General features: G+C 42.8%; 1 protein-coding gene across 6 annotated transcripts in view; it reads right to left on the bottom strand.

Moving 5' to 3' along the window:
* LOC120359156 overlaps positions 1 to 18,797 on the bottom strand; it is a 159,712-nt gene that overhangs the window by 37,188 nt on the left and 103,727 nt on the right. For 5 of the 6 annotated variants that reach the window (XR_005575973.1, XR_005575975.1, XR_005575974.1 and 2 more), the window contains one exon: positions 17,631 to 17,791. Coding sequence is in view for 1 of the 6 variants with exons in the window: in XM_039455719.1 (XP_039311653.1) it covers positions 17,631 to 17,791 (161 nt within the window). In the remaining 5 variants the exon portion in view is untranslated. Of the gene's footprint in view, positions 1 to 9,317; positions 9,406 to 17,630; positions 17,792 to 18,797 lie in introns of all 6 variants that reach the window. The other variant, XR_005575977.1, reaches the window with a different exon arrangement.

Below are 18,797 nucleotides of genomic sequence, written 5' to 3'. Positions count from 1 at the left end.
TGGTGACCACATGGTGCTCCCATATGTCCACACTACCGAGATAGTACTCACCCTAATTTCGACCGCTGTCCATCCGCGGGGTGCAGCGTGACGACGTCTGGAAGATGTAATGCGCGGGTGCCGGAAGCTGGAAGAAGAATCTAGATAGGCTTATACGAGAGATCCGGCCGTGAAGGGCTTGGCTCGCCCCTCTCGAAAACGAGAAGCACATTGATCCCGGCTGAGAGATGTTTGCTCGCGGGTGCGCCGATCTCGTTAAGTCACGGCGAATTGGCAGCTACAGCAAATTTGTATCGGTTCATTGACGCTGAGAATTTACCGCGGGTGCGGTCCGTCGCATTCCGGACTAGTGAAATGAATGAGCGATAAACGGCTGTCATCGTATTACACTTTATCCCGAGCGAAATAGAAACTCTATTTTGTAAAGTAACTAGAGATTAAATTCCGATACGACTGACGAAGAAATATAGAGAATTTTAGAAGAGCTACAGGGAAAAAATGTGATTTTGCTAAAATATCTAAAAGGTTAGAGATACGGAACGTCTAAAAATAATTTTTATCATCAAAAATAATTTTAAATCACGTTTATGCTTTATAAGCATTACTCCAAAAAGTTTTGACTTCTACACCGAACAAAATTAATTTTATCATATTAACAAAACATATATGATTTTGATGAAACCAACCAAGTTTTTGGTTATTATAACAGGATTCGAGATTTTATAATCAGAATGTTTGAGAGACTTTACAATAATCTGATAATTTTTACAAGATTTCTAATTTGTCCGTTTTCGAATAGACGTTTGAATACTGTTCGAATTCACCAGATTTCTAAGTTTCAGCGTCTTACGTAATCATTTTAATGGCCTAACAAAATCATTTTCAGATCTGTATTCAGCTAAATTTTTAGATACTTGAGCGAAAACCCGTTCTTTCCATGTTAGATTATATCAAATGCAAAGCTTAATGATTCTGACTATTTTATAGCTTTGAGACGACCCGATACATTAGAGAGCTATAGTCAATGCTTCGTTTTCCGCTTTTCTGAAAGTTTATTTAAGTAATTACGCCTTGCTGCATTATGTTTCGTAATACTGAGATACTTGTGTAGCACTTTAAGTATTGTGTTGGTAATCTTCTTGGCAAATTACCCGGACTTCATTATCGCCGTTTAACATATTTTCCAGACATGCTCTCGTAGGATGGGTAACTCTCGTTCCTTTCGAAAGACGTTACGACCGGAACGGCACCTGAGACGGACACATCCTGGCGCACGCATCATTAATCGTCGGTCGACAGCGCGAGGCGCTCTAATGACGCTTTAAAGGCGATACCCTCGAGCCAATCAGCAGCGATCGCGTGCCGGCCACGGATCGCCCGGGTTAATTTCACGGGTATTTAACGCGGTTTCGCTTAACAATGATTCAATCAAGTCGGATTTATTTTACCCGGGATTCGGCGCTTGTCGGCGGCACGAGGCGCTCATTAAAGCTTCCCACTGTAGAAACGCCTCCAAGCCTTTTATCGGACTGAGCACGTTTATTTGACATTACCGCGCCTTTGTACGCACGAATGTCAACGCTAGTTAGTGCCTGCGTAATTTACACAGTAGTAAAAATACCGCGATTTTACATCTTACATCTAAATTGGTTGTGCGTTTGTCAACGAATGTCTCATTAAAATCAAGATTGTGAATTGCTGGATAATCTATACGTATTTTTTTTTTAGTTACAATTTGTGTGATAATTCTTTATTCCTAAAAGGAGCAAATATAAATTTCAATAGTTAAACAAAACTCTTTCTTTTTACTTAAATTTTTATTATTCTTAATTTTTTTAATATTTTTGATATTACATATTGCGGTATTCAGTTTTAAACTATAATTTTTTTGATTTATTTAAACTACTGAAAGACGTGACGAGGAGACGTCATCCGTGTAGATGCATCGGACCGGACCGCAAATTTGGCTGTACGTCGTACCGTCCAGAAAGGGGGGTAGGGATAGGAGATCGGTTCGGCAATTCAGAGCCCGTGCGAAATGTTGTCAGCCAATTTTCTTGGCCAGTGCCTCCGAATGCTGCAGATTTCCATCTAGGTCCGTCCTCAGTGCCGGCGCCGGTGTGTACGACGGTGGGTAAATACACCCTTTTCCATCCCCCTGGACGCGGACGCTCGTCGTCGCCATCGTCCTTCGCTCCTCCTGGCCCATCACCGTGTACCCCTCACACCCCCGGTGTCTCCTCATCGCGCCAACCACAACTGTGATTATAATTCGCAGCTCTGACAGAGCCACCCGCTCTCCTGATTCTCTGCTATCCTCCCTCTTCCCTTCCACCCTGCCCCCTCTTCGTATCCCACGATCCACCCCATTCACGGCGCTGGACCGGGGATCGGACGCTGTGTAAAGGATTATGCACGCGGATTTAACTGATGAATCACATTGTCGTCTTGATTCGCGGTGGCGTTAATTTTCGATGCCGCGCCGCAATGCGCGTCGACAACTGCTCTGCCCTCAAACGATCCATGCGTGAGCGCGTTAGGGTACAAAGAGTGCTCCGTCTATCATACACGTGGAATAATACTTATGATGGGAAAATGAAGAAAATAATTTTTGAATGCGTTAGTTATTTGAGTCAAATATCGAAGTTTTCCAAAGACGCTTGAAGAGCTTTATCAATTTGTTTCTTTTCGATGTCTTTAGACTTTGTCTTTGCTCTTTACGTTTTTTAGGTTTTATATCGTTCAGTGTGTGTCGTGAAGTTTCATAGCAATATTTTACTCGTTTGATAGTTGAAATTTATTATTTGATATTTAAGACGTCGAAATTTGTTGACACGCTACAAAAATTTTATTATCAACCTTCTTAATTAATATTTTAAAATTGATTTTTAATACTCGTGCCGCGTGCATTGCAAAATGCAATGTTGATTTGCCGTTGAATTCTTAATCGCTCACTGCGGTAGGTGACTATCAACGATTATTTAACTTACGTTTGAAAGAAAAAGGGTGATATCAATAATACATCAGGTGTACGTCAGAGTGCGACAAATCAGTGTTTGCAATTAGTCAAACGACCATGTATACAGAAAACTTGCTTCGTTTAATGCGTCGCAATAAGTACTCCGCGACGTTGTTTCGCCGTTTGTGGCGACGATCGTTCACCGTGGTTGTTTCTTCGGAAGATGAGGCAGCTTCCGCTCTGCCGACCCGGGTTTCGAGGTATTCCCCTCCGCAAGAGAGTACAATGCCGTCCCGCCGAAGCCATCGGGCAAACAGTTTCCATTCGTTCGGAAACGTTTCTAATCTGCCAACACGGCGGATCAATGAGCGGCGAGCCGAATTAACCGCTTCTCGTTTCGACAGACCGCGATATAGCGGGGATTATTAATTTTGCCAATAACGCCGCGAGGGTGCCTCCTCTCGGCACAGATGGCGTATCACGAGTCAATATACTTTTCCACCACGAAACCCTCGCACTGCGGGAACACGTGACGGGTTCTCTGAATTTTCGTTACGAACGCTAATTATTTCTTCGATCTGCACCGATCGCATAATATGGTTGTTTATCGCTTAGAATGATACAGAGATTGATTGAAAAAAAAGACGCTAAAATAATTTTCTTTAAAATATAATAAATACTCGGTGGACCGTTGTGGGCAATGAGAAAATGATTCGTTGGTAATGTTTCGATCTAAGAATATATTAATCATCACTTTCAATCTCAGCAATTATTTTGTTATCGTTGGATGATACTAAAGCTATTATTGATGTGGGTAATATTGTAAGAGAAAACATCCATTATTTGCTACTGACATCGACTGTGGTGCCGTCTATTGCACGTGCAATTAACTGACGCGTGATATTTATTAACTCTGTCATCCTTTACGATACACTTCGTGGAAAGTATCACGGGACGGCGCCTCTCGTAAGACGATATTATTCCATGCTCGACGTTTCTTTCTCAAGGTTTACTGGGATCGTTACGAATCTACATTTCACTTAAATACGACGGACCGTCCGTGCACGTACTTATACGACATGCGGTGTACTCGAACTTGTCCGACGATAAAGGAGGAAGAGGAGAACGAGAAGGAAAGAAAAGAAGAAGACAAAGAGGAAGATGAAGGCGACGAAAGGGAGTTAGAAGAAAGAAGGGAGGAGATTCACGAAGGTGGGGAAGAAAACCGATGCTCCTGCCAGAGTCAGGACACGATCGTGGACCATGGACCTCTACGGAGAGAGGAGAATAAAGTAACCTCCTCTGTATATATCCTGCGTGTATGTGCTTCTACATACGGGACGAAGGAGGAAGAGGAGGATATAAAGAGAGTACCGAGCGTAAGCAAGAAAAGGAACGAGGAGCGCAGCACGGCGGCGGCGGCGGCGGCGAAGGTGCGGTAAAGAGAAACGGCAGAGGAAGAGACGAGAGAGACAGAGATAGAGAGAGAGAGAGACCGTAGAGACAGAGCGAAGAGCGGCCGCGCGTCAGGGCGCGAGACAGAGATAAGAGACGAAGAGAGAGGAGAGAGAGGACAACCCCCTCTTCTTCCTCGGGTTGTGACTCCGAACGCCGGCGATATCTCGACCAATCAAATCACGCCGCGGGCTCCGCCTTTTATCATTATTTTACTTGTTTTCCCTTTACTTCACCCTCATTGGATGACATTCCCCGGGCCATATCGCGGGACAAAAAAGGCACCCGCTCCCAGAAGAGGACTCCATGCTTCCTCCCGGGGTCTGGTGTCCTCCGGTACCCTCCTGGTACCTACCTTGGTCCAGCAGAGACCTCCTCCACAGGGGAACCCTCTCCCGCCGCTCTCGCGGACTCGCTCTCTGCCTGTCCTTTGCACGTGCATCGTTGGAACTTGTACGCGACGCTGTGAAACTCTGACGGCGTCGCGGTTTGACTTTGTGCCCCCGAAACCAGGCGAGCCAAAAGCGAGTTCGTAAATTATTATACCGAGCGAGCTACCTTTGACTTTGATGCATCTAAGAGGTCACGGTAATAGCTACGTCTAGAACGTGAAAAATCCCGATCTTATTAAAACTCCGAGGAAAACTTTCTACTTATCATTTATTATTTAGGAAAAATGTCTGTTGACGCGTCGATATTGGATAATTATTATTTTTCGTTATTCCAGTATCTTGCAAATTTATCTTTTTGTTATATTTATTCGTTCATATTCACTTGTCCAATATGTGTAAGTTACATTTAACAGATTCGTCGTCTCATCTGGTTCTCGATGATTAAAATTAATGAGTTACAATTACGAGATCTCTTTCCTTAGAGAAAGCTAGCGATTATTCAAACGATCGAAGACCCGACTAAAAAAAAAAAATCGATTCGATTCGTGAGCCTCGCGGTCGTGACGAAAGAATCGGAGGATGAGAATCGCGACTGTCGCGATAGCCGCGGGTGAATTCGTATCGATTCGTCCGCTGCGTCGGGGACGTGATTGACGAGATTCACTCGTCAAGGATTACGCGGTTCGTTGGTCGAGACCGACGGTTTTGGGGCATGAATACGTAGACAAATATATAGATATAACGGCGTATCCGTATTCGCCCGTGACCGCTTCCAAAATCGCGGAACCTCAAAATCGCCCCAGGGAGACACGTCTACAACTTCTACTAGCGGAATATTATGGCCCAACAAACGAGACCGATAACTTTAAGCTCGCTTCATAATTCCGTGAAATCGCCAACGTTATTAAAACGCGAAAGCAATATCGTCAGTATCTGCTGCTCTTTATTTGGTTCCTTATATTATAACCATATCTCTTTTGTTTATTATTGGCTGAATAGTTAAAAAATTTATAGTCTGTAGAGTGTTGAAAGGTATTTTAGTTATTCATTACAAAAAAAATTTAATTTTTATTGAAAAAAACTGCTACGTAAAAACAAAAACAATCTTTCTAAGTGTAGTACAAAATAATTTTAATCGATAAGATTTAAAATATTAGCATTTAGTCTTTGGAATTAAATAGTCGGAGATTTTTTTCTTAAGCTACAACAATTGCAGATAGAAAGTTATCTTTTGCCGTCTAATCTCAGCGTAATCCAACATCCATCGCATATTTCGGACAAAGTTAGTCACGAGCCACGGAGGGTCGGTAATCCACAACGCATAAATTCTCTCCCGTGCCTCAAAAGAGGGAGAGGGAGGGAGGAATTCGGTCGCACCTACGTATGTCTCTGACCTGGCATTGCACACGTTGCATTGTATGTATATCGGACGGCATAGATAGACTAGACGGGAACGAGGAAGAGGCGAGGGGACCAAGTCACATACCTGAAGAAACAATGTTAATTAGGGAGGACCGAAGTAATTGAAAAAAAGTGATAATGTCGAACAGGGTATATAAGAAAAGATGTCGGCTAGAAATCATTTAAAAGATTTGTATTATTAATTGATGATTTTATATATTTTATTATACTTTCTTATTGCGTGAGTCCATCTATTAAATATCGATAATGACCAATAATATATGGACTGTAATTGATTTTAGATATTATACATTTTATTGATCATAATTAATGAGTTAATCATGCATATATCTCTTTGCTCGTCAAGTATTTTTTCTATTTATATTTTTGAACAAAAATTCTACTTTTATTTATTTTTTTTTTTATTTTACTCTGAATACTGAAACAATATGCATTGTCAGAGACTTTAGCACAGGCGCTATATGAATCATAATTATGTATTGTTCTGGATAAGTAATATTTCTGAAGACCAGGGTGCATGCGAACAAAATAATTTCGTTTAAAATGTTTTTCGTTTTATGCGGTATTATATTATATTTTCTTCGCAATATAGCGTGATGTCCAGATGAGTGATGCATTCCGACGGGAATTTGAAAATTTTTTTCCGGCAGACGCTTCGATCGGTGCGTTTCCCGTGGCAGGCGGATAGTGATTTGTTCGAAAAGCAATATAGCGGGTTATCACCGTTGTGGAGGAGTACGAGGCGACGAAGGAGGCGCGGATGAGCGCACGGGACGAGCGTGGGGACCCCCGGAAAGGGGGAAGGCACGAGGGGTGCCCTTTTCCTGAAATTTGCATGAGGTATTAAAGCGCGGTGGCTGCGTTCACCAGCGGAGCTCCTGTTTGCCGACACCGAGTGCGGAGGATCAAAGGCCCTCTGCCAGGCTTACGTCTCTCTTCCCTTCGGGAATGAGTGATGGAAAGGCAGAGAGAGAAGAGCAGTGAGAGAGAAAGAGACAGAGAGAAAGAGGAAATAAGCAGAGAAAGAGAAGGATCATCGAGAGACAGTCCGAAATAGAGCAGAGGTATTCGTCGCCAGCCTTTGGCGTGCATCTATAGAAAAGCTCATACGACAGCCAACTTTAGATCTTGGATATCGTGGTCTTTGTCGTTAAATCGTCGCATGCTTGATTTCCTTCCTCGCCGTGAGATTTCAACTATGTTACTTTCTGTCGTCGTAGGTTCGTGAAATGCACCATCGACTTTGCCATTCGTGTTTGCTTTTGTCGACAACGATTTCGTTTTCCGAGATTCGTGCAATTTTAATACTCGTTTACCAGCAGATTTTTAAGCAAGGGTACTGAACTTTGATGGTCTGGGTAACCAAAGTATTTGCCTGAAGTTTATGTATTAATGATAATGAAGAGAGATAAAATCGGTGTTAATAGATTTTATGAGACCTTCCTTTTAAATTATACAAGATTAATTTGTTTTGTTATACAGAATAACATATCAAGGATTTTTTTTTTAGAATAAATCATTTTATTCAAGACTCGATACTCTGATATCTTGAGAAAAGCAACGGATCTTAACAATACTGCTTTCAATTTGTAGCGATTTCACGCGTAATGCCACTGACGCGATCCGAATGGAATTTGTTAGTAGATAATTAACTCGTTAATGAGTTAATCGAACCCTCCGATTCTTGTCCTGCGCGTTGTTAATTCGTGTCATGAAAAAATATAGTATGGCGCCGACTGAGGATCCTTGGGCAGTGGACAAATGATATTCCGAGAATGTTAACGCGCGCAAGCGTATTCTTGCTCGCATCGTGTCCCGTAAAAACGTTCGCTGGCAGTGATGTATGCCGGCGAAGGCACGCATTGCATAAGTAAGGAGGGCCTTGAGCCGATTCATCGGCTAACAGAGGGGGGGGGGGACTAGGCCCACGAAACTACTCGTCAAAAAAAACTTTTCGGCTCTTCAGGATAGAAATTTTAGCCAAACAGACGTCAATGCGCACAATTTTAAAAATCAATTTATTATTGTCAAAAATCATTGATCCATATATCTCTCGAAATTAGTCTTTATACGGAAAACAATCCCAGTTTAGTTTCCTTTTAGAGCATTAGCATAATACGCAACTTGTACACGAAAAGAACAGCTGTGTCGAAGTGCAGATCCGAAAACGATTATGTTGAATTTTATGTTAAATTTAAAAAAGTTGTATCGGATGTATAACTTGGCTGCATTATCATAGCTGAATTTATAAAGGTGCCGCAGTAAAATTGTTCTTTTCGCGTGGCTGCGAAATAATCACCCGCAAAATTATATTCCATCGACGTCACACAACAGTTACTCGCGGGCATTTTCGGACGTGAATAAAGTTAGCATCTTTCCGGTATGCTCGCCGGAATGATTCACGAGGCGTAGGATCGCGGCGGCGGCGTTCCTCGCGACAGCTAAGCGGGTGCCAAACCGCATTTTAGCCGAGCTATCCACGGCATACCTTAGCTTCCAGCATAAGCGAGGTAAGAATATCATTCCGCGCGCCGGGCTCGTCCTGTCGGTAGGCAGGCGAGGTAAGCACGGGGGAGAACACGTTGCCGGCACGTTGCGCCGTTGCGTCCGTAGAAGGGGAATGTAAAAAGGTCGCGGCCCGGGCCGGCCCGTCGCGTTTTACAAATTATTCAATTAGCCCCGCGAATTAAGGTATGCATATTCATCGTTCTCTGATACGCGTATGCGCGCTTCCTGCGAAATATATACTATATACCGAGCGGTGCGCGCGGTCCCGGGGCTCCACCCCGGACGACGGACGACCGGGCCGCCGACGCCGCCAACGTCACGACGCATAAACAATTCGTGCACCCGCGCGTTAGACGCTCTAACGAACTCGCAGCTGCATCCGAAATGCATCCGTTTTGCCGGCATGGTGCGGTGGGGAAGAGGAGGGGAGGGAGGGTACCCGCGTATTCTTCCGTGTTCGCGGATGTACATGTATGTGCGCACGCCGATCTCCATGCAGCGGCGCGGCTCGTTTTTCGAGTTGGTTCGTTCGCGAAAGACCAGGGAAAGGGGTTGAGGGAAGATTTATGCGATATACATACGTTGTTTTTTTCTTCTTTTTTTTTGGCACCCTTCCGAACCTTTCCTGCCGCCGATATAGATTGCTGTTAAGGTCGTTCAGTCTTAAATCTGCGCAATGAAAATCGGTTGTCCTTTGTTCACTGTCCTTTTGGTAAAATAAATCGTTGCGTTGCGTTTGAATTAATATTGAGAGAATATTATTTCCTTAATAAGAATTGGAATCATTCAAGTACAATAATATAATGTCGGTTCGCGATTTACAATCCTAGGCTTTTCTGCCTTTTATTTCATCCTTCCGTTACAACCGAATAATACGGATATTAAAACTTTCTCCTACTATCCTGGGTATTTCGTATCCGATCGATGAATCCCCAACTTATATCCAACTTATGATTACTTCGGTTATTAAATTATATACTACATTTTATTATTTTCTAAAGTGAAGTTTCAACATTTGTTCCAAGAAACTGAAAGTACGTAAATTTTTAGAGATTTCTTTTAATTATTTTAAATAAGTGAAAAAATGAGGAGTTTCGAGATGTCCAGGATGGTAGGGATGAGGCACCGTTTTGATCATGGTATCGTAAAAGTCAATTCTATTTTTTGAAATGGAAAAAAAAATTTGATGAATGTCCATTTTCACTAATGTAGATCAACTTTGATCTTTGAATTTACTCTTTATTCTTCTCTAGTTTTAAAAATTAGAAAAAGATAAAAGGTAAATTAAACTGATTGTGAGATGAAAGTTGATCTACATTAGCGAAAATGGACCTAATTTTTCTCTCGATCAGTTCACACGACTCTCGGTTGAATTTCTCGCTTCCGTGTTACACGCAATTCGATATGCCATTGTTTCTAGCTGCGCAATTCGTCTCCCGGGCGTGTAACGAAATCGCGTTGGCGATTCTGCGTATCGATGTCGCACGCGTCGCTCCGTCGCGTGATAACCGAGCGAAACGTAAAGAGCGAAATTAATTGGCGACGCGGCGCGGCGCGCAAACCACCGGCAGGCGATGCGGCTGCATTATTATTTCTTCCGGTAGATAAAACTGCGTGTGCGGCAGCGGCAGCGAGAATAAAATATCGCGTACGCGAAATAGGCGCGCGCGCGTGTACCGCGCCGCGACCGGGCGGAGTCACGGGTCGGGTGTTGCGTTTAAAACAACGCTCGAGAAATGCACATTTTAATCGTATCACTAATAGCCCGACGTTTATAAGCCTCGGTGTGTCTCATGAATACGCATATTCCTCCTGGTGACAACGGTACAAAATTAATGAACGCCCAGAAATACTCCGCACCTACGAAGACCGACGACGCGGACGTTCCGCCGGCGACTTTTTCCGCCCGCGAACGGGACCGCCCACGCGCTGCCCTTTCCGAAATCGTTTTCCCTCGGGACCTCTTCTTTTTTGTCGCGTAAAATGTTTCCGCCACGCCTCGACATTTCCCTGACGAATCGGGAGGGGGATCACTACGAAATCTCTCGACAATTGTTTCTCTTCGATGTTCGCTGTTAATAAATAATTGCGCCCGATAAATCAGCTACGCTATGTAAATAAACAAGGATTTATATGATTTTGTTTGCTGATAAGTTGTTACCTTGACACGCGAAGATTTTATCGGCATCACGTCGCACAGTTTGTTGCACAAAAAAAAATATGGGAACGTTACAAGATGCATTAACGCTCGATTGAGCGATTCATTATGCCTTGAATTCATTAAGTCGTGAATTTTGTGCATTCGCGCAACAGAATTACGTAATAATTTATGAGCGTTAAATGAGAGTCATTTATTTAATTACGTCGAGTTTAGAATTTCTAAAACTCGCGTTTTCCAAGTCGTTATGTAGATTTATTTTGGCAGTAACAAGAAAGCGGCGTGTATGAAGGCAAATCGAATGCATATTTATGCTCTCGTTAACGATGATCCCGATGAATGATGCGCGTGTAAACGTTACACGTAAGAAGGGGGGGGAGGGGCGGCTCTCGTCGCGTCGTTATGTCGAAAGTATTAATAAGTGCGCGTTTGCCGGGATAGAAATTTGCATTGCACAAATTACGGGCGCGGATTATGCGCGCGCCGAGCGTATCTACGTAAATAGTCGGATATAATAATTCTGGTAATTGATACCTGTGCGTAAACGTTCCGACCGTAATTACGTTTAACTACGGTCGTTAATAAGCGCCCGAACAGCGAAAATTTATAGAGCGTGTCATAAGTGTTTCGGCGCTAAGGAATTATTTGCGTATGTTAATTAATCGCGCGCGTGAAAAATTAACAGGCGCTATAGAGGTGACGTGAGGAGATCGCGCTCTAACATACTTTCGTTATCGGTATATTCGCGGTGAGATGTCAATCAAGCTGTTTTAAGGCCCGTTTGAAACGTGTACTGACAACGGAATATAAATTATTGGCTCTCATTAATCCCGTTCAATTGACATTAACATATTTCGGATCACCATCATTACTCAAATTCGCCAGCTTCGCGATGATATCTTGTTTTGGACGCGTTACATTCATTTACGGACGGATTAAGTCATAACACGATATCTAGTTATGCTAATGCGCGAGTTTTTTTTCCGATCATTTTGGCCGGTGGATTACGCGGCGAGTAGCATCCGATCTGTGGAAGTGCAGTGTCTCTGATTGGATCTTTCTGTTTCTTTCGACGCTAAATCGTTAGAGCGATTCCATGGATTATAAAACAATGTTTTACTTTATATTACACGCGAATGCCTGGAATTTTGCAAGAAGAAGAGTGAACGAACTCGGAACAGAGAAACAAGTTTTGCTTCTTCGTTTCTTTCCGCAATGCATACTCGTATCTTTCGTTCTTGTTTAATATGAGGCACGTAAGTACACGTTACATAAAATGGCAAATATCGGTAGGGCTTACTGCTGTATTATGCCGACGGGAGCGGCTTTATTGCGCGACATTCGCCGGAAGAAAAAAAAGAAGGGGAAGAAAATACAGCAAGGCCAAGATGAAGAGGCCAGGGGCCTCGAGGTCGGCAGATGTCCAGGATGTCGCTGTTATAAGTGTCTACGCATCGCGCGGGACGGACGATACACCATTATGTATAAATACATACATGAACTTTGGTGTCGCTAGAAATGCGATTGTGACCTGTGCCCTTTAAAAAGAACAGCTGAGAAATGTAAACTCGTGGGAATAATTTTTATCGTCCTGCGCTAAAAAACAGTTTGATAATGAAAAAATCTAGTTACGAAGCTTTGGTAAAATAATTTCAATTAAATGTTCGACTAATGTATAATCAAATATTTAGTAATCATTTGCTTACTGTTAATATAGTTACTACATATTATTAAACGTTTGATTGTATTAACTAAACATTTAATTGAAATTATTTCATCGAAGCTTGATTATTTTTAAACTTTTTCAGTGCTGGATATTACAGACGTATTTAGCGAACGACAAAAGTATAGAAATGATTTACAAAATCGGCGGTAATTTCTGATAAAATGTTCTAATGTAAGAAAAATTGTAACTCAAACTGGATATTTAGAAGTATATCGAATATTAAAAGCAGTTGGTAACTTTAGCCTTTCATATATCGAGATGGTCAGTTTTTCAAAGCAACGATATTTTATGAAGGTAAAATTTTTTTGCCCCTCGGTCTAAGTATCGCTTTAGTATTTTATCCTGAACGTAACTCAGAGCACGGTTATGGGACGCCATAGGTCGTTAGCGACTGCACGATGCTAGGCGCAAAAGTTAGCGATCTCTATGGATCGTTGGCAGGTAACTTTTTTCGCGTGACTTTCGCAGGAAGAGAGAAAAGCGCCGTGCGGGCGAAAGGGCTCTCTGGAACGAGCCTAAAGGCGAGGCGAGGTATTTCCAAGCAAGAAGAACCGCGATTAGAACGATTACGGACTGCGACGTGCGTGTGGAACGGTTCCATATATCTAGCCAAGCTTTGCGCAACTTGCGCTCGGTCTCGGTCTCAATTAACGCAATTACTCGCTCCCTCGTCTAATTGCCTATCAAACGGAATTATTATCGCGCGCGCGGTCGTCTCTAATGAACGTTATTAATTGCTATATGATTTTTCGATAAAACACGCCGCGTAATCAAGTTATTATCCCACAACGTTTCCGTTTTTAAGACGCCGCCTCCGTCATGTTATATTTTTTTTCTCTCGTAAATACCTGTGAATGTCTCGAACGTTTAAATGTTTTCTCGAGCGCGAAACGACGGAATTCACGAGCGAGCGGGTTTGGAAAAATACAAGCGCGATGGGATAAAAATCTCTCTCTCTCTCTCTCTCTCTCTCTCTCTCTCTCTTAAGAGCGGATATTAGAAATTACGGGATTGGGATTAATTAAGCTTCGGTTCACTTCCGCCTCGAGCCTCTGAAATCTCGATAATCGCGAGAGAAGATATATCGCTGGGAAGTAATCGACGTAGTTTGAAGGAAGCGATGATAACTTAAGCATCGGTTAGGGGCGTTGCTTCGAGCAGCAGGTGATATCGTACCGAAGAGCCATAAAATTCCGTGAAGCGCGCGAGACGAGGGTGACGCTGGGCCAGCTAACAGTCGGGAATGTCCCGTCACGGGCGCTTTTAAGCCACGACCGCTTCCCCTAATTTCTTATCTGCCGGGGCCAATTTGATAGATCGGCGATATAGAAAGTAGCCTTCTATAAAACGGGGCAGCCTGCGCCGCCACGGCGGACAGGTGCAATCGCGTCAGGATGCACATCCAACCGGGAGAGTGAGACCGACGCACCTGACCGACAACGACGCGCGGCTGTAAACCGATGCGGTTTTATACCTCGGTGTCTCTATTACCGGCCAGCGTGCGCGCGCGCGCGCGATTTTTCTCGCGTAAAAGCGCGAGATACTTTCACGAATTACGAGATAATCGGGGCTTCGCGCATGGTGCACGCGCGTGAGTGCGCGCCGTGTACCCGCATGAAATCGAGATCGCGGCGATTATCGACTGCACGCGCAGAAAAAGCAAACGCAATTAATTATGCCGCTGTTACCGCGACTATCGTAATCCTTATCCTTCTCGCCATCGTCAACGCCGACGGGGGATTATCAATGCTACGAATTTACGGTAATGAGAATGGTACGTGTCTCCGCAAATCCAACTGATTTTACATGATTTTAATAAGCACGCTATTGGAATGCCAATGTGCGATACGTATCGTGATATTTTTTTACTTATGGCTTTCACCGTTTCCTAATAATTCTTTTTATCAGTCAAGCTAATTGCTTTGTTTATCACTCATTATATAATATTGAAAAAGTAATTTAATAAGTCAATAGTAGTGTTGTCATTCGGTTACTCTTTATTGATAATGTCCAAAGAGCATTTCCGGCGTTCTGCTCTGGAACGATGATACTCCGGTCGAGTCGTCGCGATGCAAGAAACCGCTCGCGCTCGATTTAATACGTGTAGCACGACGCACGGTTTTTGAGCGAGCGTGACTTTTACGTTCCCACGAGACGTAGGCTCGACTTTTGTCCCATGATCGAGCAAAGCGAACGAGCTAGCGAGCATCCTCTCCGACGAGTGCGGACGTTCGCGCACGCACTCATGACGAACGAACGAACGAACGAACGAACGAACGGACGACAGGCACGTACGCCACACACAAAATGTCCACGTGTATGGTACAGTCTCAACCGTGAATAAGACTTTTTTTTTATGAGAACGGTAACTCACTAATTTGTATAAAGCTAGAGATGAAGAGAAACGTATTGAAGATGTATTTTGTCCAAATGTATTTTTTTCCATGTTGCTAATAGTTTATTACAAATAATGCATGTAAGGCGAATATAACAATGAAATAAGTTATCCTAGGAATACGAAAGTGCTCGAAAATAATATTACGGTTATAAATATGACGCCTGACGACGAAATTTAGTAACGGTAGGATCAGCACGGCCTTGCTCCAATTTCGCAAGAATTGAAGATTACAGGGCATTTCGCGGCAGGCTACATTTTCGACCAAGCGCTTATCTAATATTTCCATGATTTAAAGCGAGATTGGAGCTTCAAGCGAACGGCCACGCGAGACACGACGTCTCGGGACTATTTGTGGTGGCGACTGTATGCACCACGTGATAATACACACGCGAGCGTACAAAAGGTTCAGCCGTAGTACGGTGGTACGTGATACCAGTTTCTACGTGGGTGCTGGACGTTTTACGACTTTCGGTGGACTCGGAAAGAGGGATGTCTCTTTCATAGGACAGACGGTGAATTTCTCATTTGATTCCGCGATAAGTATCTCATCTGTGCGATGCGGTGGCGGCGAGTTTCACGAAATAACCGTCTGGCACGTTTCCGTGATGGTTAAGAGCGCTTCTGCTCTTGGGAAAGAGGCGGCGAGACGTAATTAAGACGCGTGTGCGCTAATATTATATTAAATACTTTTTATTTGTTATCTCAATGGGAAAAGCGTGAAAGAAACGAGATACTTTCTTTTCTTTTCCTACAATTGTAAATCACTCTTATTTGGGGCCAATTAAAGGAGGCGCGGCTCTTAGATTTTAGCGGTGCGTAACCGGAACGCTACGCGTGTAACGTATGCGCCGTTAAATTAGAGAAGAAATCGGGAGATAATTATTAGCACACGGAAGGATAGCTGATATAATCGTAAGAGAGTCTCTGGACTGACGCCGACTGAGAAATGTTATTTTGTTGCCGTGCCTACGGTGCGTTACGATGTCTATCGATCCGCATTATATTTTGTTCAGCCGCGATTGCGACTAGAAACGCAATTGAGAAATTATTCGGGCTCTCCCCTCGCTCATAAATTAATTAACGTATTTAATTAATAAGGCCAATCTCACGATCGTTGTCAACGCGTGCTCATTTATTAAAACTGGCGTAGGGTGTATCAGATTCCGTGCGCTTTCTCTCGGCTGAAGAATACAGAATTTGCAGCTAGGAGAAAACTAGCAGTTTCTACGTTAGGTTACCGATAATAAGTGCCATCAACTTGTTTCTCTTAACGCGAACGCTTAGCTGAGAGCAAATTTGAGATGACCTACCCTCAACCATCGTGATACAAAATTTATGCGATATTCGTGTGGATCGATCGAAGTTTCTTCTTAATCTTATCATTTTCTCTATATTATTAATAATTAGACTTTTCTCTTTTGTATTAATTTATTAATACAAAAGCACAGTATCATGATCGATTTTTACGTTGTTCCCCTTATTCCGACGGTTAGTTTCAACACTTTTGGGGTCTCGTCTCTTCCGCTCGTTAACCGGGAAGAGTCGGAGCTTATGGTAATTTAAAGTAGTCATCCCCAGTCGATTCTTTCCTAAAGCTATTAAGCGATCATCTTGGATTATCCTACGATTCCGGGTTTACTCGGAACTCAACTTTTCTAAGTTTTCGCCCTCTTTCGCGTGCTCGCAATACATTCAGTCGTGTATGCTTGCCTTTCTCGTCGATCCGCTAGGATTAGTAGCGGGAGGGATATACCTATACTTCGAATAAGAAAAAAAAAGTTAATTCTGTCAAACGAACGAAAACTGTAGATGCTCCGCGAACGTTTCTCGTGAGAAACGACGACGGGGCCATCGGAGAAATGTTATTCTTGCCGGTGCCAATTACCGGCGTAACGATTATCAGATCTCGCCGGATCGGTAATTATGTATTACGTCGGTACAATGTTGGGCTTATTACAACCACACGCGGTCTTATCTCTTGTGATTGTATTAGTTAGGAAATCATTTTTTTCCCCCGCGTGCCGTTGCGAGTAACTGTACCGGTCCCGGGGTCGTTACCACATTATCATTACTTACGTCTTTGTTATCGAGAAAACGCGACCTGCTCTCGCGCGGCAACCTTACAATTAGATTCTCAGGGTGTTATGAGGGCACCGCTATTGCCGCTCGTGTCTCGCTATTGCACCGATGTGCGTGCGTGCACACGGCCTGGGCGAGAGAGATAATCGAAAGAAAATACAGTTACAAAACTATCAATGTATACGCGCGCCCTAAGTGGCCATAAATTATAATTACCGCAAAATCCCAGGGCGCCGCGACAGCGATAAGTCACATTAATTGCCATTAAACAGAGTAACGTTGCATGACTTCGTTCATTTTGACGAGGCACCTCTTTTGGAATAAAATAAGGTACCTTGGAGAGAAAAGTCGAGGATGCTAAAAATAGGCGCGGAACAAGGGAGAAGATCGGGAGGGGGGGGGGGCGGGGCTTTTTTCCATGTCGAAAATTAGCGACAGGTTTGACGGAGAGTCGTCACGCTAACTCCGCACCGCTGTCGTCGCGATTTTTATAAATCGCTTATGACGCGGTCACGTGAGACAGACTTACGTACCTGCGCGAACGGTATCGCGGACAAGAAGGTGGTAGCAGTTTCCAACGAGGCGCCCTACGGGGAGTTCCCGACAGCACGGCGGAATAACTTTGCGGTTGATTTATACTTCCGACAGGCGTAACGAGCTTGCGGTCAGACCGCGGCGTCACGCGCTCATCGCCCTGCACAAAAAAGAAATAATAAAAAGGATAAATCAATAAGATATTGCGTTTTGTTTCTCATTGCGCAAATAAACGATATGCCCGCATCTGCGCCCAGTTTGCCTCAAATTGAAGACTTGACGTAAATAAAATTACACGCGCGGATACTATGGAAATTGTCTTTTCGGCTCGAAGGATCGTAAGGATGTATTGCGCATCGAGATTGGAGAGAAATATTATCTTAAAACGCTGTAAATTCTTGATTATATATGTATAACATGCCGAAAGCGCAAAAAGAATTTTACGAAACAAATATTATTTGTGAGTGATTTGAGAGATTATTAACTTTGATTTTTATTTTTTATCTCATCTGCAATGTAAAATTAATATTTTCGTCGCATATAAATCATCAGAAAGAGGGAGTAGATGTTTATAAGCGCATATGTTTTTAATACAAAACGCGTAAGTCATGTTGTAGACAAGTTTGGAGAAAAAAAAAGGGAAGGTTGTCTGCTAACATCTCCTTTACCTCCGTCGGTTTCTTTGTCACGTTTCACGAAACAACTTTAGGTCCGCTGTTAGAAGATGTTTAACGAGATAGTAGATTCGGACAGGATGCTCGACTCGTTGACTATCAATGACTCGGACATACGTAGTTATGCCTCAAATATAACTTGCACGAAATATTTTATATTATATTTTTAACATTAAATATGCAAAGCGTTTAATACACGTACAGCAGATTCTCGCCAAATATACATACACAGTAAAAAAATTAAAATAACTCTAAAGTTAAGTTAAAGTAACTCTTATTTTAAATTATTTTAACTTAACTGTTGAGTTATTTTAACTTAAAATTTAGAATGGACTTTCTGGGACATACAAAAGTGTAAAATTAGCATTTTATATTTTACTGTGTAAGCTTCTAGTCATACTTCCTAAACAGACTTCTTTATCATTAAATAAAATATTAGTGATGAAAATAAGAACTGCTAGCTTTAGTAAAAGAAATCTGAACATTATCGTT

Source organism: Solenopsis invicta, chromosome 12 (assembly GCF_016802725.1).
Source record: "Solenopsis invicta isolate M01_SB chromosome 12, UNIL_Sinv_3.0, whole genome shotgun sequence".
Classification (NCBI taxonomy): Eukaryota; Metazoa; Arthropoda; class Insecta; order Hymenoptera; family Formicidae; genus Solenopsis; species Solenopsis invicta.
Note: the sequence above shows the minus strand (reverse complement) of the source record. Positions and strands in the feature narration are given on the sequence as shown.